The sequence below is a fragment of the Epinephelus fuscoguttatus genome, linkage group LG19, assembly GCF_011397635.1.
Source record: "Epinephelus fuscoguttatus linkage group LG19, E.fuscoguttatus.final_Chr_v1".
NCBI lineage: Eukaryota > Metazoa > Chordata > Actinopteri > Perciformes > Serranidae > Epinephelus > Epinephelus fuscoguttatus.
In genome coordinates, this window is record NC_064770.1 from 7,734,808 (window position 1) to 7,757,396 (window position 22,589).

A 22,589-nucleotide genomic window follows, 5' to 3' on the forward strand; every position below is an offset into this window, starting at 1 on the left:
ACGGTTACTGCACTCAAATTCAAAATAATGCTGCGAGTCGTGTCGTCGGCCACCCCCCCCCCCCCTTACACACACACACACACACACACACACACACACACATTCGAGGTTGCTGGACAGTGGCACGCTGGAGACTGATTTGTTTGCCTACGGGCTGCGTCGCCACGTCCTTGATCTTTGGTTTTCCAGTGGACCGTTCAAGCAAGTCCGGCTTCTCTGCTGCTAACGCTGCTGCCGGGATACAGCGGTGGAGGAGGGAACTGCCCATTGCTCCAACATCCCATTGTTCCAACCATATTAAACCCATTGTTCCGAAGTCCCGTTGTTCCGAAATCATCATGATCCCCTGTGGTTAAGGTCTGGTTAGGTTTAGGCACAAAAACCACTTGGTTAGGGTCAGGAAAAGATCATGGTGTGGGTTAAAATGAAAAAGAAAGTGGCAAACACATAAGCCATGAGCCTGCTTCGCCTCAAGCCTCTCCCAGCTGACCCAGAGCCGGTCGTGGCGCACCATCAAAGTAGAAATATGCCCACCGGGAGCTGTTCAGCGCCGTGGACCCTCGGACTAATGGGATGTCGGACCAATGGGCTGTCGGACCAATGACATGGACCCGGTGGAGGAGCCGGCTGCTAATGCTATGTACTGGGACACTGCTAATGCAGCTTGCCGTGCTGCTGTAGCTCAGTCGTAACTGTAACTGATGCTGAGACTCTACTGACTGTGTGACTGGTAGACGGCGGTGGGTGGCGCAACAGGCCAAAACACAAATTCAAAACATAAACATGATTTGCGGACCGTAAAAATGTTTTCTAAATGCGAATATTCTGGCTGTACTATTGTTGTTGGTGAGATCAGTATGGTATATGAACATTATTCCTTAGTCTCTGTGACATATTAGGAGGATTTCATGACAATTTCCTTTAGATTTCTTACAAAGAGCTCCTTTAACTTTGATAAAATGACACGTTGAAAACAAGATCTCCATGAGCATCTGAATGACAACAATGCCACCAACACCTCCACCCTGGGGCCATTAGTAAAATACCACCATACCACTTATTAACTGCCTTTTCTCGGTGGTATCCAATTCAGCAAAGTTGTATACATATGGATGCTCACCAAAGACTGTAGCATTTGATACAATTTGTAGGTGGCGCTAAAAGATTTTTAAGAATTGCTGCTGTTGTGGCAGTTACCACAGCTTGGAAAGGCAGCAGCAGCTAACAGCTTCCAGCTCACACACTTATGAACTTCAGAAAATGTAATGTTCTTGGCTGTTCTAATGTAATGTCTTTACCTACGTCCTCCAAAAAATACTTATCTTTAAGCGTTAGCCTTCTCTTCATGATAGAATAATTTCCAAAATATCAACCATGACTCATTACACTTTTTACATCTGGGTTTTTATTGTCACTTTCATTTTTGAATATTTTATTCCAATTCCTCATTAAGTTTTCTGATAGTGGCACTTGGTGGCCATTAGAGGAACTGCAACTTCAGGCACTTTGAACAAAGGACACAACAGAGGACATTGTATTTTGAAGCACTTCAGCAGACTTTTATTGTGTGTTTATTTTGGTGAAAGTGCATGCTGCTGGAGCTCAGAGGGTCTGACTGACAGTCTCGGTGGAGGAGCTCACCACCTTCCCATCCACAACCTCCTCCACGATGGTGATGACTTTGGTTGTGGAGGTGGTGGTGGAGGTCGAGCCACTGCAGGAGAGAGACCAACAGTACAGTCAGGTTTTTATTCATAATATTACTATTTTTGAGCTGGTTATAATATTCAGAATCATTCTATAGCTGCTTAATTTGGTAATTGCGCCGAAAATATTTGTAGTTATAGAAAAAGACAAAGAGAGAATTAAAGAATAGTATTTGTGCACTACATTCATCAAGAGAGATGTTATATGAGGACTGAGGAAAGGAGAGTTTTGATGAAAATGCATTTAAATTACAAGTACAAACAAAATCAGGGCTAAACTTTTTTTTCTGTTTTTTTTCTGCACATATCCTCTCCACACTAAAGTTTATCATGCTGAGGATTTGTTTAATTTTCTCACCCACTGCCGCTGCCGCTGGTGCTGCTGCTGCTACGGACAGTGCTGCTGCTGCTGCTGCTGCTGCTAATGCCGCCTCCACCCTCTCCATCAAGCAGCCTCCTGTACTCAGCAATCTCCATCTCCAGCTTGGTCTTGATGTCCAGCAGCATCTGGTATTCCTGGGACTGTCTTTCCAGGTCAGCTCTCAGCTGCACCAACTGCTCCTCCAGCATGGTGACCTGATTCTGGTAACCCGCCAGCTGCAGACACTGTATGTGAAAGAGAAGATGTGATAAGATGGCCTGCAGTGTTGCTGGCACTGCAGCTAATCTCTGTTCTGGATGTCTGGATGGATGGTTTGTGTGTCAGCAGCGACTTCTGTATGTGAAAGAGAAGATGTGATACAGACTGTACATTTAGACAGAAATTCTCATTTAGTAATCCAGAGGCATCAGGTAACCCATTACATTTACACTAGTTTGATTTTCTACTGTTAATTCAATTCAGTTTCATTCATAAAGCCCAATATGACAAATCACAATTTGCTTCAGAAGGCTTTACAGCATACGACATCCCTCTGTCCTTTGGACCCTCACAGCGGATAAGGAAAAACACCCCCAAAAAAACCTTTAACGGGGAAAAAATGGTAGAAAGGTTGTACTATTTATTCCTCTACATTCATCTGACAGTTGTAAAGACTCTGGAGTCCAGCATGTGTGTGGTCAGACTGAGACTCTTCAGCCGTATTAACAGCTCTGTGAGGCTGTGCTTAGACATAGTGCTACTTTGTGCTAAAAGCTAACATCAGAATACTAATTTACTCACAGAAATGCTAACATGCTAATGTATAAAAGGTATACCATATTTGCCAATTTACTTCAGCATCAGCTGAGGCTGATGGGAGTGTTATTAGTTCTGCAGGTCTTGCTCAGAAACCAAAATATTGGACACATTTAATTGTTGATCTGATGATAGCACTGGATGGAAAGTCAGAGGATCATCAAAGTTATTACAATTCATCCTAAGACAAACATAAGTGATGAACCACGTTTCATCACAATCCCTCCAATAGTTGTTGAGAAATTTCAGTCTGGGCCAAAGTGGTGGATCAACAGGCTAGCCATGGCTACAACTTATGTACTTACCTTTTGCTGGAACCAAATCTCCAGGTCTTTTTTGCTTTTGGCAGCAATGCTTTCGTAGTGCTCCCTGGCCTCATCGATGATCTTTGCGAGGTCATTTGCTGGACCAGCGTCCACCTCCACGTTCACCTGGCCACTCATCTGAGCTCGCATCGCCAGCAGCTCCTGCAGACATGTGAAAAGTGAAGATATTTCCGTAAGGACATTTCTTGATGAATCTCAAATGTAAACCTGTTTTGTTCAACTCCACTGACTCATTGTATTCACCCCAATACCCAACCCGCCTAATGAGAGCTGAGAGCCCACTGACCTCCTCGTGGTTCTTCTTGAGGAAGATCAGCTCCTCCTTCAGGCCCTCGATCTGCATCTCCAGGTCGGTCCGGTTCAGAGTCAGCTCGTCCAGGACCCTCCTCAGCCCGGCGATGTCGGACTCTACCGATTGACGCATGGCCAGCTCGTTCTCATACCTGCACAGAGGACAAAACTCTTGTTTCTAAATCTGTTTCTCCAAAAACAAAACTGACTGCGAATGGAGAGGGAAAATGTTAAACTTGAACTTTAACCTTTACTTATAGCTCCTTAATGCATGGATTCACTTACTTGACCCTGAAGTCATCAGCAGCAAGCTTGGCATTGTCAATGGCGAGGTAGATGCCACCGTTGACTTTGGTAGCGTCCTGGATCTGGGAGATTTAAAAAAAGAATAATTGCACTATTTCATTGAAAATGCCTCAGCACACTGCATGGAAATGTACTTTTGTTGCAGTTTCAGACAGGTGTTAAACTGTTTACTTTAATTCTGTTACTAAATGTATTGTTATATTAAGTGGCTCGAAACAAAGAGCCAATGTCCCAAGTTTCTCCAATATCAACAGTGAAATAACACTGGAAGATATCTATATTGTTTTAAAGCTGATATTGACTGACCCCTAGAGTATGCTGTTTTAATAAATATTGCCATCTTTGCAAATTGAAATAAAACAAGGTTATAATCATAACTACAGTGCTGGCAGGGTTCATGCTTTAACCTCTCACTGGATGATAGAAACTGTCACGTTACAGTGATGATGACAGGTAGTGCATGAACATAAACATCCTGTCGTTTTTGGATGGCCACATGCCTAATGTCACAGATGAGCCTACCTTTCCCTGCAGCTCTGCGATGGTGGCAAAGTAGGCGCTGTAGTCTCTGGCAGAGGGGGAGGTCTTTTGCTCCAGGAATTGCCTGATCTTCAGCTCCAGCTCAGCATTGGCTGCCTCGAGCTTACGGACCTTCTCCAAGTAAGAAGCCAGGCGGTCGTTCAGGTTCTGCATGGTGGCCTTCTCGTTGGCAGAGATGTCAATGGCACCGCCGCCACCACCACCACCACCACCACCAGCGCCAAAGCCAAACCCAGAACCACCTGAGCTACTGTAGCTGTAGCCATAGCTACTTCCACCACCTCCACCACCTCCGCCACCACTGCCATATATGGAGCCACCACTGCCATACATGGAGCCACCAGAGGAGATTTTGACCGTTTGGCCTCCAGCACCACCATGCATGGACCCCATGCTGCGCACACCACGAACCGCTAAGGATTGCATCATTTTGTGTGGTGATGAGGGTAAGGTAGGATGTCTATCTGCTTCAGCTGAAGAGGAGAAAGTAAAGAGCTCAGAGAGCAGCTGATTTTTTATACTGTATACCGAGGAGGGGGTGGAGGAGGGAAGGATGGCAAGCTCGTGCCAACCCTGGGAGGAGACACCTGTCCTTGTTTAACTCAGCATGTCAATTGGCTGTGGGTGTGTCTGAGAAATGTGGAATTCACCCATTACCTGTCCATTCACCTGCTGATTTACATTCAGATGCACTGCACGCATAACATTTCACGTCAAAAGGGTTGAAAGATTAGAGCACATGAAGCGCTGCCGGGCGAGTTCAGACATGGATGACATTTAGTTTTAAAGGTTACTGCCAGCGTGAAAAGCCACATTCAATCAATCAACTCTTGGCAGCAGGTTATTGTGTAGTGAAGCAGGAGCTCAACGGCTTAAAGAGTAATCCACTTGTTTGATCAGAAAAAGTCTTTGCCAGCTGCCTGATCTTAAGCATATAGAGCTGACAGTAAGCAGAGAATGATTATATTCTGCTAAGATCAATAAAACAATTCAAGATAGAATTAAAACACAAATGTAAAGAGCCTTTTCACATGCTGGAAATGTTCACCTTGCATGGAGGATTTATAAAAACCGCAGAGCTTTAGAGACATCATTGCACTTAAAGGTGCTGCACAGTATTTTAAATCATTACTGGATCTATCCTAGACGCCAAAATCATTTCTGTGAACAACCTTTGCCAATGAGCTGCTTTTTAAAAAGAGAAAGATGTTTGGCACATTAGATGATAAACTGCCAAGCTGTCCAGGTGCATCCTGCCGCTTACCCAGGGCATGCTAGGATAGTCTCCAGCCTCCCAAAATCCTGGACAGGATAATCAGTCGGGGGGGCTGAACATACACATCTGGACTTCCCTCATTCATTTCAGGTTGCAGACTCCTGGGAAGCTGCAAGGCAGAGAGTTGTCTGAAAACATAACTATAATTCATAGCAATATGGCAATGTACATTTATACATATAATATTATACTTTGTTAAAATAATACATTTCAGCATAGTTTGGTTTGAAATTTCACCAACACAGAATAGGCTGGTGATGAATAATTTAGATTATTTTGTTATAAAGTGCAAGATCAGACAAGTAGTTTGGTCCAGCTAAGAAAGACATTCAGATCTTGTCAAAAGTCAAAAAAAAAAAGAAAAAGGAAAAAAATATATTAAAAAAAATATTCTACAAGAAAAAGAACAACAATAATCATTTAAAATGTCTTTGGGGTTTTTTATTAACGACACATTCTCACTCCTAACTCGTCAAATAGTGATGCTTGGTGAGGGGCCCTAAAACTCGAGGCCACCACAGATAAGAACACACTGCTCGACCTCATTTTCATCTCTCAGCAACAGCACTGTCTCCACTCTGGTGTGATGACGCCCTACCACGGTTACACAATCCGGTTTACTGTGTCATGTCCACCAGCGGTCCATAGAGATGTCAGAATGAGTTTTAAAGATAAAGAAATATGCAAAGGACTTATGACTAAACAAATATTTTTAGTGCATGGATTAAGAATTTTTTTTTAAGTTTGTGTGCCAAAAGTATAGCAGAACCATAGCATATAGCATACCACAGTTGAGTATAGACTAACTGAGAACAAAAATGAGTGATAGATGTCGAGTAAATTATTGAAACATGTAATAATTAAATCCAAAAGAATATATTGTGTTGACTATATTTATGGAGAATCATGTTGAAAATATGACAAAATACTTTTGAATTACAAATGCAATGGCCTACAGTTATCCAGAGGTGGGGTATCCCCTGTTTGCAGCCTGGCTTCAGCACCTTGCCAGGCTGCCTTAGTCTCTCCGAGGCTGTGAGGGAGGGAGGGTGGCCCAGGGGTGCCCCTTCTCAAAACATGACTGCTTTAAGAAAAACTGACATGCAAAGCCTCTTTGTGTCTTACAGAATAACACACTATGATGACGCATTAGTTGTTACAATCATGTTTTCTGTCTATGTTCCTCCAACAGGTCTTAAAATTTGCAGGAAAGACAAATATCCACTTGGAATTATGTTGTGTTGTTTTAGGATATCCCATTGTTGTTGGTCTTGGTTCATGGAACTGTTTATGTAAGGGAAAGCTCACAGCTGCTGAAACATTTACTGTAGCAGAGATACATCAGGCAGCATGTGTTCCAGATGTAACACATGCTGTCTGATATTCTAATACCTACAAGCTGAAGCCTTCACATTTCCATCCCACAAAATGTCCCACTACACACTCTGGCAGGGCAGGTGGCCTTGCTCGAGACTTAAAGTCATATAACTTTACTTCCCTCTGGTTGGACACAAAGTTCTCCTTTGTCCTCTGTAACAACATCTGCCACAGGTGACCAGATGCTGCAGCATCAGCATAACTGCCAATGGACATGGACCCATCATGTTGGACCACACAGAGACATGTTCTATTTCCTGCTAACCCTGGTAAGTCTTCAAAACAGAGGATGAGATAACACCTGCCAGCCTTTGTATCACCTCCCACTGGATCAAACTGTCAACCAACAGAGGACACATCACCAGGAGACCCTACAGAGACGTGTGTTCCCGCTGCCAGAGATTCTGCACTACAGATCATAAGGTATTGTTTTCCAATTTCATATGTGCTTTCTAATGTCTGTTTTAATTGTGGGTTAATTCGTGTATTCACTTTATATTAATGTAGCAGTTTTGATAGCACTGTTGTCACAGGCAGGAGTATATTATTGTCATTTACATGAACTCCTTCCCTCAGGTCTCCTTCCACTGTGATACCCACACTTCACAGAGGAGACACTCAGGACTGCACAGAGAGCAAAACAAGTGAAAGAAGCTGAACATCATGGCAGTCTTCCTCAACTTGTCTGTGTGAAATGGCACTGGACAGAGATGTTGCAGGGAACCTAACTGATAAAAATCAGTCATCACTTTCAGAGTGACAGTATCTCCTCTGCAGCATCAATCTCCTCTCTAAACAAGATGGAAAGGTAAGTTTTATTTTAACTTCCTTAGTTTAAGATCCCTCCTTGATGAAACAACTGCCGTAAACACTGTTGGCATTACAGTTTGTGTGTGCTATTTGCATTAACAATTACAGGTGAGGAATAAAGTTTCTCACTTGTTTTCCTTTTCAGGCCTCTTCTCCTCCATGTCCCTACAGTGACTCTGTCCTTACACCAAACACTGAGCAGGGAAGCAGCACTTCTACAGCTACTGGGCATGTCAAAGGTCATAACGTTACAGCCCTTCATATCTTCACACTGACACTATGCTCCATTGACAGTTTTGGGCTGTGCCAACAATAGACAGATTCAACATACTGCAACATACAGTAGGCCTACATACTGACCCATGGACAGGATGACTGTCTCTCAGTCGGACTCCAACACTTACCTGATATTATTCAAATAATGTGTATTTATTTTGTATTTCATTACAGTTTCTGTTTTATTCTACTTACTTGTTTTCAATCTATCCTTACCTTTGCCTCCTTATGTGTTTTCTAACAGATAAATGACAGATGACAGGGGAGTTGTCAGTTAGTTCAGTTGCTATGTGCATCTGAACTAATTAACCTGGAAGACAGGACAGATTTTTGAAACAGTAATCATTAGTGTGGGGTTTCAGCTGGTAGGTATTTTAAAGGCTTCTCACATGTGTGCACTTAGCCTTTGGCTAATCTAAACCCCACTGAAAAACTTTCATATGCTGTAAATGCCACAGTTCAGACTGTGGAGTCCAAGCTTAAGGTGCTGTCTGCAGAGTGCCCACAACATATGACTTGGTTAAATGAGCCTTGTCAAAAGATTTGATTGGGAAACAAATGATGCCATGCTAGTCTTTTAACCTGAAGTTACACAAGTGACTCTAACCCAGTGTTCCTTAAAAGTCAAGTGAGAGAGAAGCAAATGGGTGAAAGAGGGAGGTGTGTACAGTTTTTCTGTATTTTTATACTCATTTTATTTATTTGTTTTACTGCAAGCTTAAGTGTATAGCCTACTAAAAATTCTTGGTTATCAACATCTTTATTTCAATCTATTTTTTTTTTTAAGTTATTTGTTTCATTCCGTTAAAAAGGGGCTGCACACAGATAGGTACACTGTCTGCATAATGAGCTACATTATCACTCATTTAATGTACAGTTTAAATCAAACACATGATAAAAAAATAAAAGTTGATGCAGAGGCTTTTGAAAAATCTCTCTTCTTTGTAGGTGTATTTGTCAGTACAGTTGCCACCAAAGTGCAGCCAAAAGGCCCTTTAAGGTTCCTTTGGGTTAGCCAAAGTGCTCTCATGGTGTGAGATCTTAGATCAAAATTAAACCCCAAGGCTTTGTGATGAGAAAGTTTCTTTTTTTTTCCCATTTCAGATTTTTGGTCAAGGGAACACCTTGTTAGCAAAAAAGGTACAACACATGCCACATCAATGCAACATCACACGGTCAAATCCAGCCTTGGGACCTTTGCCTTTGCATGTCATACCCTCCACATTATTAACTGTGTACTGTTCTTGTCACACAAAAAAGAGGGAAAAAAGTAAAAATAGAATGTGAGCAGATTTCAGTTACCCAACACTGCATCTTTTGCACTTACAGCTATATCTCCCACTACTGATGGTGATAAAACATATTTTGTTGAGCTTTGTCTTATTCAACCATTTAAAAAACGATTACTGTTGAGGTACTATGAATTTATGTTTTGCAAGTATTTCTGTTGTGAATGTTCTATGTGTTTTTTATATTTTTAATCATATCAAGTGTGTCTGTTATACTGCTGATATGTCATATAGTGATATGCTAATTTATTCTTGCTGATAGTACAACTACATTTTGAAACATGTATTAATTACTGTGTGAATGACTACAAAATTGTTATTTTGCAAAATAATAATGTAATTGAATACAATTAAAATATATTTGCAGTGAGGTCACCTGTCTGCTGCATATTTGTAAAAACATTAAGGACAATGGTTTTTCACACAAAGTCTTAAAATACATTCCACAAAGGTTCAAACACACACTATTTCAGTATCTTTCCTCTTCTGAGGTCATGCCATTGTTTTCACTTAAACAATGTGAGGACTTAAGTAATGACATAATATATACATCTGACAAAGTGCTATTACTATTGTTATACTAATACAACTACTACTACTTCTGCTATTACTAGGATTACTTCTACTATTACTACTGTTTCTGCAATTTCAGCCATGGTCTTGAATTCATTTCAGCATTCAGCATCCACACGCATTTTCTGCAGGACATGTGTTTTAGTTAGCTATCATTTTTTCTTTTTCAGAAATGCCCCATGACATGATTTAATGTAAATAAAATCATATTATTTAATATAATTATTAATTATCTTAATAAGTATTAGTTATTTGTAATAGTCATTTTAATACACTGAACTACAAGTTCTCAACATTACTAATATATTATAATTATTAAAAGAAAAAAAAGCAGCAAATCTTCCCATCAGTGAGGCTGGAACCATGAAATGTTTTTTCTAGGTAGAGTTATTGGTGAAGGGCAGGTGTGTCCTGTCAGAGCAAAGGTGGTGGCAGTTGACCATTTTCCTGTTCTTACTACCAAGAAAGAACTTTCTCCTTTCTTGGGTATGGTGGGTTACTATCGTTGGTGTTGTAAAAACTTCTCCCTCACACCCCTCGCTTCTCTTCTAAGCAAAAGGTTAAGTTTGAATGGTCTCTCCCCTGACAAGAAGCATTTCAGTCTTTGTGTTCTGCCTCTGTGGTAGCAGCTTCACAGATGGACAAGCCTTCCCGCTGTATGTGGAGTAGTAGCTAACAGCTTCCAGCTCACACACTTATTAACTTCAGAAAATGTAAATGTTCTAGTTTAGAAATAAATCTTTACCTACGTCCTCCAAAAATACTCATCTTTAAGCGTTAGCCTTCTCTTCATGGCAGAATTATTTCTCATTACACTTTTTACATCTGGGTTTTTATTGTCACTTTAAATGTTCTATATTTTATTCCAATTCCTCATTAAGTTTTCTTATAGCAGCACTTGGTGGCCATTAGAGGAACTGCAACTTCAGGCACTTTGAACAAAGGACACAACAGAGGACATTGTATTTTGAAGCACTTCAGCAGACTTTTATTTGTGTGTTTATTTCTGTGAAAGTGCATGCTGCTGGAGCTCAGAGGGTCTGACTGACAGTCTCCTCGGTGGAGGAGCTCACTACCCTCCCATCCACAACCTCCTCCACGACGGTGATGACTTTAGTTCTGGAGGTGGTGGTGGAGGTCGAGCCACTGCAGGAGAGAGACCAACAGTACAGTCAGGTTTTTATTCATAATATTACTATTTTTGAGCTGGTTATAATATTCAGAATCATTCTATAGCTGCTTAATTTGGTAAATGTGCCGAAAATATTTGTAGTTATAGAAAAAGACAAAGAGAGAATTAAAGAATAGTATTTGTGCACTACATTCATCAAGAGAGATGTTATATGAGGACTGAGGAAAGGAGAGTTTTGATGAAAATGTATTTAAATTACAAACAAAATCAGGGCTAAACTTTTTTTCTGTTTTTTTTTTCTGCACATATCCTCTCCACACTCAAGTTTATCATGCTGAGGATTTGTTTAATTTTCTCACCCGCTGCCGCTACCGCTGGTGCTGCTGCTGCTACGGACAGTGCTGCTGCTGCTGCTGCTGCTGCTAATGCCGCCTCCACCCTCTCCATCAAGCAGCCTCCTGTACTCAGCAATCTCCATCTCCAGCCTGGTCTTGATGTCCAGCAGCATCTGGTATTCCTGGGACTGTCTTTCCAGGTCAGCTTTCAGCTGCACCAACTGCTCCTCCAGCATGGTGACCTGATTCTGGTAACCCGCCAGCTGCATGGCGTACCGGTTCTGAGTTTCAGCCAGTGTGCCCTCCAACGACGCTTTCTGCAAGAGAGAGGAGCAGGAACCGGTTCAGTTTGTTTATTACCTCACAAAGCAGACACTGTATGTGAAAGAGAAGATGTGATAAGATGGTCACCATGCTAAGCTGGGACTGCAGCTCAATCTCCAGGCCCTGCAGTGTTCGCTTGAGCTCTGTAATCTCTGTTCTGGATGTCTGGATGGTTTGTGTGTCAGCAGCGACTTCTTGTTTCAGTGTTTCTGACTGAAGAGAGGACACCAATCACAGCATGGTCATTACAGACTGTACATTTAGACAGAAATTCTCATTTAGTAATCCAGAGGCATCAGGTAACCCATTACATTTACACCAGTTTGATTTTCTACTGTTAATTCAATTCAGTTTCATTCATAAAGCCCAATATGACAAATCACAATTTGCTTCAGAGGGCTTTACAGCATACGACATCCCTCTGTCCTTTGGACCCTCACAGCGGTTAAGGAAAAACTCCCCAAAAAAACATTTAACAGGGAAAAAATGGTAGAAAGGTTGTACTATTTATTCCTCTACATTCATCTGACAGTTGTAGAGACTCTGGAGTCCGCCATCTGTGTGTTCAGACTGAGACTCTTCAGCTGTATTAACAGCTCTGTGAAGCTGTGCTTAGACATAGTGCTACTTTGTGCTAAAAGCTAACATCAGAATACTAATTTACTCACAGAAATGCTAACATGCTAATGTATAAAAGGTATACCATATTCGCCAATTTACTTCAGCATCAGCTGAGGCTGATGGGAGTGTTATTAGTTCTGCAGGTCTTGCTCAGAAACCAAAATATTGGACACATTTAATTGTTGATCTGATGATAGCACTGGATGGAAAGTCAGAGGATCATCAAAGTTATTACAATTCATCCTGAGACAAACATAAGTGATGAACCACGTTTCATCACAATCCCTCCAATAGTTGTTGAGAAATTTCAGTCTGGGCCAAAGTGGTGGATCAACAGGCTAGCCATGGCTACAACTTATGTACTTACCTTTTGCTGGAACCAAATCTCCAGGTCTTTTTTGTTTTTGGCAGCAATGCTTTCGTAGTGCTCCCTGGCCTCATCGATGATCTTTGCGAGGTCAATTGCTGGACCGGCGTCCACCTCCACGTTCACCTGGCCACTCATCTGAGCTCGCATCGCCAGCAGCTCCTGCAGACACGTGAAAAGCGAAGATATTTCCGTAAGGACATTTCTTGATGAATCTCAAATGTAAACCTGTTTTGTTCAACTCCATTGACTCATTGTATTCACCCCAACACCCAACCCGCCTAATGAGAGCTGAGAGCCCACTGACCTCCTCGTGGTTCTTCTTGAGGAAGATCAGCTCCTCCTTCAGGCCCTCGATCTGCATCTCCAGGTCGGTCCGGCTCAGAGTCAGCTCGTCCAGGACCCTCCTCAGCCCGGCGATGTCGCACTCTACCGATTGACGCATGGCCAGCTCGTTCTCATACCTGCACAGAGGACAAAACTCTTGTTTCTAAATCTGTTTCTCCAAAAACAAAACTGACTGAAGCAGGATGCGAATGGAGAGGGAAAATGTTAAACTTGAACTTTAACCTTTACTTATAGCTCCTTAATGCATGGATTCACTTACTTGACCCTGAAGTCATCAGCAGCAAGCTTGGCATTGTCAATGGCGAGGTAGATGCCACCGTTGACTCGTAGGCGTCCTGGATCTGGGAGATTTAAAAAAAGAATAATTGCACTATTTCATTGAAAATGCCTCAGCACACTGCATGGAAATGTACTTTTGTTGCAGTTTCAGACAGGTGTTAAACTGTTTACTTTAATTCTGTTACTAAATGTATTGTTATATTAAGTGGCTCGTTGTGAAACAAAGAGCCAATGTCCCAAGTTTCTCCAATATCAACAGTGAAATAACACTGGAAGATATCTATATTGTTTTAAAGCTGATATTGACTGACCCCTAGAGTATGCTGTTTTAATAAATATTGCCACCTTTGCAAATTGAAATAAAACAAGGTTATAATCATAACTACAGTGCTGGCAGGGTTCATGCTTTAACCTCTCACTGGATGATAGAAACTGTCACATTACAGTGATGATGACAGGTAGTGCATGAACATAAACATCCTGTCGTTTTTGGATGGCCACATGCCTAATGTCACAGATGAGCCTACCTTTCCCTGCAGCTCTGCGATGGTGGCAAAGTAGGCGCTGTAGTCTCTGGCAGAGGGGGAGGTCTTTTGCTCCAGGAATTGCCTGATCTTCAGCTCCAGCTCAGCATTGGCTGCCTCGAGCTTACGGACCTTCTCCAAGTAAGAAGCCAGGCGGTCGTTCAGGTTCTGCATGGTGGCCTTCTCGTTGGCAGAGATGTCGATGCAACCACCAAAACCACCACCACCACCACCACCACCACCACCACCAGCGCCAAAGCCAAACCCAGCACCAACTCCCCCACTACTGTAGCTGTAGCCATAGCTACTTCCACCACCTCCACCACGTCCGCCACCGCTGCCATATATGGAGCCACCACTGCCATACATGGAGCCACCAGAGGAGATTTTGACCATTTGGCCTCCAGCACCACCATGCATGGACCCCATGCTGGGCACACCACGAACCGCAAAGGATTGCATAATTTTGTGTGGTGATGAGGGTAAGGTAGGATGTCTATCTGCTTCAGCTGAAGAGGAGAAAGTAAAGAGCTCAGAGAGCAGCTGATTTTTTATACTGTATGCAGAGTTTCTGAGGAGGAGGTGGAAGAGAGAAGGATGGCAAGCTCAGGCCAACCCTGGGAGGAGACACCTGTCCTTGTTTAACTCAGCAGGTTGGTTGTGGGTGTGTCTGAGAAATGTATGATGAGACCTGTATGATTGGGAAAATAGCTCTATTTCAAAATAAAGTGTGTGTCTTACAAAATTGAAACATTTGCACATCACTTGCGGTCCATTTTCGATCCACGACCCACCAGATGGGAACCACTGGTTTAGAAGACATAGGCTAGGTTATTAAAAAAAAAAAGGAAGAGGACTGAGGATTGATCCTTTTGGAACACTACACAAGATGTTTGCTTATTTCAGATGCACTGCACGCCAGCATTTCACATCAAAAGGGTTGAAAGATTAGAGCACACGAAGCACTGCAGGGCGAGTTCAGACATGGATAAAATTTGGTTTTAAAATTTACTGCCAGTATAAAAAACCACATTAAATCAATCAGCAGCTGTAAAAGAGAAGCCTTCCTCAGAATGACTTCAATCTGTTATTACAGTTTTTATAAGTGCAGCGTAGGGTAACTCTTGGCAGCAGGTTATTGTGTAGTGAAGCAGGAGCTCAATGGCTTAAAGAGTAATCCACTTGTTTGATCAGAAAAAGTCTTTGCCAGCTGCCTGATCTTAAGCATATAGAGCTGACAGTAAGCAGAGAATGATTATATTCTGCTAAGATCAATAAAACAATTCAAGATAGAATTAAAACACAGATGCAAAAAGCCTTTTCATGTTCTGGAAATGTTCACCTTGCATGGAGGATTTATAAAAACCGCAGAGCTTTAGAGACATCATTGCACTTAAAGGTGCTGCACAGTATTTTAAATCATTACTGGATCTATCCTAGACGCCAAAATCATTTCTGTGAACAACCTTTGCCAATGAGCTGCTTTTTAAAAAGAGAAAGATGTTTGGCACATTAGATGATAAACTGCCAAGCTGTCCAGGTGCATCCTGCCGCTTACCCAGGGCATGCTAGGATAGTCTCCAGCCTCCCAAAATCCTGGACAGGATAATCAGTCGGGGGGGCTGAACATACACATCTGGACTTCCCTCATTCGTTTCAGTTTGCAGACTCCTAGGAAGCTGCAAGGCAGAGAGTTGTCTGAAAACATAACTATAATTCATAGCAATATGGTTGCGGCAATGTAAACATACATACATACATATATATATATATATATATATATATATATATATATATATATATATATATATTCAGATCTTGTCAAAAGTCTTGTTCTACAAGAACAATAATCATTTAAAATGTCTGGGGTTTTTTATTAAAGACACCTTCTCACTCCTAACTCGTCAAATAGTGATGCTTGGTGAGGGGCCCTAAAACTCGAGGCCACCACAGATAAGAACACACTGCTTGACCTCATTTTCATCTCCCAGCCACAGCACTGTCTCCACTCTGGTGTGATGACACCCTACCATGGTTACACAATCCGGTTTACTGTGTCATGTCCACCAGCGGTCCATAGAGATGTCAGAATGAGTTTTAAAGATAAAGAAATATGCAAAGGACTTATGACTAAACAAATATTTTTAGTGCATGGATTAAGAAAATATTTTTTTAAACGTTGTGTGCCAAAAGTATAGCAGAACCATAGCATAGAACATTAGCATTTATTAACGAGATTATGATAGATAAGGTTAGGGAGCGATTAAGGAACAAGGGCAACCAAGGTTCCCAGCTAATGGTTGGCATAACCCGCTGCAAGCCACCAACCATGGATGTATAAAGAGAACAGGATACGTCGCTGGAGGCAAAAGTTGCTCGGTGATCAACACATTCTCACTCCTAACTCGTCAAATACTGATGCTTGGTGATGGGCCCTAAAACTGAAACTATGACACTCTGGGCAGGGCTGTAAATATAGACAGTGCAGGCAGTGTGGTTGCACTGGGGCCCATGAGGTAGGGGGGCCCATAGAGAGAGTTGCTGGAGGGCCTGCTCTCTCGAGAACAGAGAATAGGTCCCTGCAAGTGATTCAACCTGCCACCTCAGAAATGCATCTGTGTTCAAAGGAGAGCACATGTTAAAATACAAATGCTGTCATCTGCTATATGCCCCCGAAAAGGCAAATGCTTCTCCATCAATTTCTTTTTTTTTCTTTTGTGAAATAATCAGAAGCAATTTATAACAAAATGATATGTTCATTTATGTTGTTGTTTGGGTTAATCTGCTGATCATTTCTCCATTGACTTTTTGGTTTGTAGAGATGGTGAAAATAGTGAGAAATGGTGTCACAACTACCCTGATCCTAAAGTGACACCTTCACAGGGTTTGTTTTGTCAGAGCAACAGTCCAAACCTCAACATTATTAAAATACATTACAATTATTAAATAATAAAAACAAAAGCAGCAAAAATTCTCACATTTGTGAAGCTGGAACCATGAAATGTTTCACATTAAAGAATGACTGAAGTGATTATCAGTCCAGTGGCTAATTTGATTTCTGTCATTTCATTGACTAACAAATAGTTCCAGCTGTACTTGTAGGTTTTCATATGTTTTGTGTGCAAAAACCTAATTTGTAAAGTAGTTAGTAACTAAAGCTTGACCTGAGCGATGATTTGACTTGACTTGACTTGCTCGATTTTCACCACAGCGAATTTGGACTTTCTTGAGACTTGAAGGTTAAGACTTGAGACTTGCTTGATACATGTGTGATGCACTTCCACTTCTGTCTCTTAGCTGATGTTCAACCATTGCTGACTTTGCCTCATTACCATCGGTTTAGCTTACACCAACAACACACCAAGCAGCGGGGAATGATTGTATTTTTTCCGCATCCAGGAGGCATGTTCATGTGTTTCAGGTGGGAAGAAATTCTTTGTAACATAGGTCAGCATGTCACAGGACTCACAGGCCTCTGCTGACTGTAGGCTGCGAATATTCTCTGACCGCAGTTTGCTGACAAAAGTTTAAGTATCCCCAACTTTTAGTTTGGCTGCACACACAGCTTTCCAGAGACATTGCATGGCAGCTCGCCACAGGCTGCACTTCACAGCTGTTTTTTTTCTCCAACATTAATACTCTGTTTGCTGAGGTACGGTTATCGCTAAGTTTACCCCATTACCATTATGTTTGCTCAGCTCTCGCTTTGATAATGTCTGATCATTGCATAGGCCTACTTTGCCCCATCAACATTAGTTTAGTGTTTTAAAGGAGCACTTCAACCACAAAATGACCATTTGTATATCAGTTACTCAACCTGTGTTACATTGAATGTATGAAGAAAACATTTCCTTGCATGCCTCCCTATTGAACAAAGAATCAAAAACTGAGAAATTCTTGATGAACTGGAGTTAAAGGGGGCTGTGTTAATGACAGCAGCTAAACTAGATCAAAACATATATTTACAAACCCGCACGCAGCTCGTGCAGTATAATCAAGTCTCATTTATCCAGTGTTATGCTCAGTATCTCCCAAACATGTGCATTTTTTTTAAACACCTGCTATGTAAAACATTACCTCATAAACAATTCCCTGGACAAGCGTGTGCATCTGAATTCTGCTCGTGTACATGAATTTATAATCTGTTCAATGGAATGCACAAGCAGAGTTCTACTTGTATGTGTTTAAATAGACAGGTTTTAGCAAAAATGCGTGTTTGGGGAAATGCTGAGCATATGGTAGGATTAAGATTATCCTGTGATAGTTGTGTGAGAGTTTGTAAATGGGTGTTTTTATATACTTTGCTGGGTTGTTAACACAGCCTTCTTTTACCCCAGTTCATCAAAAATTACTCAGTATAATGTATCATGGAGATACATCTGATAAAATGAGGACAAAAAAAACTTCTTAACAGCAAAAAAGTGACAAGATTTTTTTTGTGTGTTTATTTGGGAAAACATAACAGTTACTTTGCAAAGTTTTTCTTCTTTTGACCTTGGTGAAAGGTTAATTTCATTAAATTCATTACTGCATAAATGTCATAATAATGTGTTTTAATGTAATGAAAGTGATTACATGAGAGGCACAGCGTGGAGCAGATACATCAATAGATTAATTGTGTGCATATAATTGCATCTTGGAGCAATATCAGTGATTTAGTTTCAATGATTTAACTGTTTTTTGTGCAGTTTGGGTGTGTCTGTGTGGTACTGCTGCAGGCTTGTTCCCATCATGTGCAGCTACTGCTCTCAGGCTGCAGGGGAACTGACAGGTATGTACAACACCCACTTGCTTCGCATTTAACTGGAATTTAGACAATGTGCAGCAATTAAGAGGTGTGTAAAGTTTTTATTATTTGGCTTTGAAAGGAGGGGAAATTGTGCTTCAAAGGACAAACTTAAAGAACATGTCTTAACTGTGACAGGAATCAGTGTGCAGCTCTGTTTCAAATGAGGAGCAGTCGAAAGGTGAAAAAGATCAAATAAAAGTATAAGAGATACAACAGCAATATGATGCATGGTTCCATTTCCACCTGACAAACAATATGCAAAGTCCAAAAAGTGGTGCAAAATATACATGATGGCCATCAATATGTAGTTGGGTTCCTGGTTCGATCCCAGGAGTGAGCCTTTCTGTGTGGAATTTGCATGTTCTCCCCATGTCAGCGTGGGTTTTCTCCAGGTTCTCTAGCTTCCTCCCACGATCCAAAAACATGCAGGTTAGGTTAATTGGTGACTCTAAATTGTCCGTAGGTGTGAATGTGAGTGTGAATGGTTGTCTGTCTCTGTGTGATAGCCCTGCGATAGTCTGGCAACCTGTCCAGGGTGTGCCCTGCCTCTCGCCCGATGTCAGCTGGGATAGGCTCCAGCCCCCCCGCCCGTGACCCTCAAGAGGATAAGCGGTTACGAAAATAGATGGATGGAACAATAAACTAGTAGGTGCAGTAGGAGCAGTGTGACTAAGCTGAGACAGCTTAAACAACTGAGCATCAAATGCTGCAGTTCAGAGTGCATGAAACTAGTTAGCAAGCAGGCAGAAAAGTTAAGATAAAACAAGCAGAGATGTTGACGATATATATGTATATATATATATATATATATATATATACATACATATATATATGTATAGTGTTTTCATTACCTTAAAAAGCCATCTATTTCTACATGTCTTGAAGACAGTATCTGAAGTAATAATAGGACAGATATGATATCTGTATATAAGGGGCACCTGGCAGGATAAGACCATGAATGGCACAGGAGTGATGTTTTGACAACGTGTAATACGTGCGACCCAAAGCAAGACATTTAAAAAGTAGCTGAGAGCAGTTCAGCTGAGATCAGCTAACTCAAAAAAGAAGAACAGCAGCCGGAAATGTCCTCAAATTGGGAATCCAATGAGGTCCAAGAGCTCCTTGCCCTCTGAGCAAAGGACCAGATCAGCCACTGTATAAGAGGAAAGGTAAATGATTTTGAATCCAAAGAGGCACACTGGTGTGGCATGATGCTGCCATTGTTTGGTTCTGTGTAAAAATGCAATTCCACACAAAGAAGGGATTGCATAGGGGCCCATTTGGGCAATCTCTGTGTAAAAAGGGCTACAAATTTAGAACATTAAACTGCCTTATTCAATGTTTAATCATCTGGTCTGTTTGTTTGTTTGTTTGTTTGTTTAAAAAAAACCTGAACAATGAACACTGAAGGAAATAAGGAATTGTAACTGGCAGATATTTCAGCTGGTTTCAATGTGCAATCGTTACCACTAGATCCCCCTAAATTTTACACACAGCTCCTTTAAAGTTTTTTTTTTCTTTTTTGTGGTGGTGGTGGGAGGGAACTGCATTATCTAATCTATTATCTGTATAGAAATATGTGACTTGACTTGTAATAGTATGAATGTAGCCTCGACCAAACCTTTGAAGTCTATTTTTCACTTGAATTTATTGACAGTTCAGTTGTTTCAGCTGCTTAAATCTTTGGAGGCACAGTGTTGAATAAAACGAGCTGCTTTGAAGGATCATGTGAGGTAAAGAGTTGTAGTTTTAGGCAGTTTTAGCTGCTCAGCTGCAGGACAGACTGAGGACTTGATGTTGTTACTGTGCAGCAGCATCACACACAGCAGTGCTATTAGCATTTGCTGTGGTTATTTTGTAGTATCCCAAAAAAGTACCAGGTACTATCTACAACTTTTGCTCAAAGAAAACCGAAAAAGAGCAAGTTGAGTAGAGCCGTGCCGTACTATGCAGTGGAAATGTGGCATAAGCATTCATTGCACAGCCCAGCAAAGGACTTGAGATCAAAGATCTTATAATCACATTTTATTATTTAGACTCAGCTTATTCTGCAGGAGTTTCAGCTGAGGAACTGTGAGTGGTGTTTCTGATGTCATAAGTCATTTACACAAAATGTCTGATGATACAGCATATTGTGTTCCATGCAGTTTCTAAAAGACCTTGAGAACATCCCTAACCCCAGTCCTGCAAAAGGTTCAGATGGACTAATTTTCAAAAATGCATTTGAAAACTCACAACAATATGGAGTTCTGCAGAACTGTCCCTGTGAGGTGACAGTTGGGACACATCATGCTCACACTCAGATCAACATGCTCATAAAATATTTAAAACCCACAAATTGTGTGTGAACAAACGCACAGTACCAAGAAGTTGGCGTCTCTGTTCAATGACTGACAGCTACTGTCACACCCCACACACACACACACACACACACACACACACACATACACATTAACAACCCTCCTCTCCCCCGCCTAGGGGAACCCTGCCCACACCACTCAACCTGCTCCAGAACCTCCCCACCCCATCTGCCTTTACCAGAGTCCTCCTGCCTGCGGCCCCAAGCTTACATAACAGCTATAACCTGAGAGGGCGGGCTCATCGCCTGCAGGTACACATGGGTGTGTCTCTCTAATGCAACTTTAACAACCTGCAAACCTAAAAGAGAAGTAAACGAAAAGGAATGAAATAAAAAGCTCCTTTTCTTGTTTCATTTATGCTGTGATTATTTCATTCTAAAATTTAAACTTGTTACTTATATGTGTTATTAGTATGGTTTATTGAAAGTAACCAGTTTGTTTATGTATTGTGGATCTATATAAAGAATAGAAGTTTTATTGCACATTTAAACTGAGAGAAAATTAAATCCACTGTTTAAGCACTCTCGATATCACATCATCTGAAGTGCAATATGGCAGCTACAGTATAAGTAGATATATCCAGTTTTATTGTATGTATCCTGTGTTTTTCTTCTGTGCATTCCTCCAAGAAAACCTGGGGACTTTATACATATTTATGACTTGTGTATCTCACACTATCTCATTTTTACAAGAAAGATATAAGAATCACCTCCTGGTTATAAGGTAGTTTCCTCTTAATTGTGAGATACATATTATGAGATATAGAAGCTGGAATTAAGCAATAGCATGGCTATATGGTTTATTACATATGTGCTGTAGATATTGTTAAATAAAACCAAACTTTGCTAATGTGGACGCTGCTTCTGTTTGTTGCTTCACTCCAGTCTCAATTAAATGTCTCTAAGACAAAAAAACTGGTCTTCAACTCCCCCAACAGGTCAACTTCCAAGCCCACACACAACCCTGTCAGCATCAATGGTGAAGCAGTCAAGATGGTGGAGAGTCACAAATATCTTGGTATCACCCTGGACAATGGGACTATGTGCATATGTCGGGTTGGCACTCAAGATGTATGGAAGCGTGAAGAAAATTTTAGGACAAATAAACTAATCTAATCTAATCTTAATAATCATTATTTTTCCAAATCCAGATATTTTTGTGTTTAAACACTGAGTTTCTCCTTCTCCAATTTTTAATTGCCAAGAGAAGAAGTGACAGAATGAAAGCAGAGTCTGGAAAAAGTCTGCAAGTAAAGTTTATGTATATATACGTGAACAGCAAAGAAATAGCTGCTGGTGGTGTTAGTGGTGGTGGCCGATGTCTGCCATATGCAGCCTCACTTGTGCCAGCAAACTTTCAAAGAATCATCAGAGCCTGCCTGAGAACGATCATCTTTTTTAAGTTTTTCCCAGTGGCCACTCACGGTATTGCACCCAAAAAAAAATCTCCTGCAACCCAAATGGCCTTTTCTTCATTGACCACCATTGTAAAAGAGAAGTCAATAAAACTTTTGACAAGACAACTCAAACTAAAAACAAGGTCAAATATGACTCTTTCTATTGG

At 41.2% G+C, this 22,589-nt stretch overlaps 1 protein-coding gene and 1 pseudogene across 1 annotated transcript; both read right to left on the reverse strand.

Moving 5' to 3' along the window:
* Positions 1–1,532: 1,532 nt before the first annotated feature.
* LOC125879647 (keratin, type I cytoskeletal 13-like) lies at positions 1,533–4,838 on the reverse strand (annotated as a pseudogene).
* A 6,069-nt stretch (positions 4,839–10,907) lies between these two features.
* Positions 10,908–14,398, reverse strand: LOC125879608 (keratin, type I cytoskeletal 13-like). The gene is given in 8 exon segments (XM_049561567.1): positions 10,908–11,093; positions 11,439–11,731; positions 11,826–11,951; positions 12,727–12,888; positions 13,034–13,190; positions 13,334–13,403; positions 13,406–13,415; positions 13,881–14,398. Coding segments are annotated over 8 exon segments (1,392 nt in total). The 5' UTR covers positions 14,340–14,398; the 3' UTR covers positions 10,908–10,978.
* Positions 14,399–22,589: the final 8,191 nt, after the last annotated feature.